Here is a 1,260-nt window from a genome sequence, read left to right on the forward strand (position 1 = left end):
TAGTAACCACAAATACTACTCTAATGAACACCATCAAAATGTGTAGGTAATGTATAATCCAAAAACAACATGCTGAAGATAGGGTCATTCAATCAAGAGCAATCCTGAATTGCACTCCTGCTCCTTGCAATGATGATGCTCGAAAACTTGTGTTACCTCTTCTACCTTCCTTTGCAGCATACCTGACGTCTGATTAATCCATTGTAGACTGTCCATGTGAGCATTCAGCATTTTTCAGATCTGCTGGAGCATGTCAGTAGTGTCAGCAGGACTTCCAAATGTATTCACGTGCTCAATAATGACCTTGAGATCTTGGGCCATTCGTTTCAGCTGAGCATCTCCATTTTCTGCTAACTAGTAAGTCCTCTCATGTTCCTCATCTAAATGCTGCAGATAAATAGACCTACTCTGGTCCTTTACAGACTCCTCTAAAAGGGTCAAGAGATCTTCTAGTTCTTACTGCTGTGACAGGATAAAATCCAATTCTTGTTCCAGCCTTTTCTGATCCAGTTTCACTTTTTCTACTTCTCCATGTAAAGCAGTGATCTTCTCACCATTCTCAATCAATGTATGGTCCCAAGCATTGGCCTGGGTGGCCTGGTGAAGAAAATGTTTCTCTTGATCCTCTAACTCAAGGCTCCATTTGTTTGCCAGACCATCCAGCTGACCATAGGTCATCACAGTCGTTATGATTGTATTAACAGTGAAAGTAAAAAGTATAGAAGTAATGCCAACCTGAACAGTGTTATTAATCTCAGTTGATGTCAGTGGTTTTAGATTCAAGGTAAAGCCCCTGGTGGCTGTGGTGGTGGTGGTTGACATTGTAGTAGATGCAACAGGAGCTGCTCCACCTGCTCCAGGGAATTTTAATCCCAGTCCCAAAGTTGTACCACCAAGTGTTCCAGCCAAATTTGTTGGGGCACCAAATGAGACCCCAGTAGGAGCAGTGGAGGTAGAAGCATTTGAAAATGAGGTAAACTGCATGGTGCTTTAACTAGTAGTGGCAGCAACAGTAGATGCTGGAGCCAACCCTTGATGGTGGTGCCCAAAGTAAATAGGAAGGCAGACAAGACTTCGGCACGGCCAGAGAGGCTGGTCATGGCCTTCTTGGGCTGGAAAGAGCCGGCACACACAGTGAGTACATCCCCACTGGAGCGATGCTAACTGAGTGTTCAGAGGTTTTTGATGTGATTATCCATCTCAGACTGCAAAGTTTTAGGAGGCTTCTTACAGCATTGGTGGTTGTATCACTATCCAAGT

General features: G+C 44.0%; 1 protein-coding gene across 1 annotated transcript; it reads right to left on the reverse strand.

Moving 5' to 3' along the window:
• Positions 1 to 456: 456 nt before the first annotated feature.
• LOC114884420 (nucleoporin-62 C-terminal-like protein) lies at positions 457 to 984 on the reverse strand. Its single transcript, XM_029203437.1, has one exon. It carries the CDS (start codon positions 982 to 984, stop codon positions 457 to 459), a length of 528 nt encoding a protein of 175 aa, XP_029059270.1.
• Between the last annotated feature and the right edge of the window lie 276 nt (positions 985 to 1,260).

This window comes from Monodon monoceros, unplaced genomic scaffold, assembly GCF_005190385.1.
Source record: "Monodon monoceros isolate NGI ecotype Baffin Bay Population unplaced genomic scaffold, NGI_Narwhal_1 Super_Scaffold_5, whole genome shotgun sequence".
Classification (NCBI taxonomy): Eukaryota; Metazoa; Chordata; class Mammalia; order Artiodactyla; family Monodontidae; genus Monodon; species Monodon monoceros.

Excerpts from the sequence above, each read along its gene's own strand:
- LOC114884420 (XM_029203437.1), bottom strand. The coding sequence starts at position 984 with ATGCAGTTTACCTCATTTTCAAATGCTTCTACCTCCACTGCTCCTACT.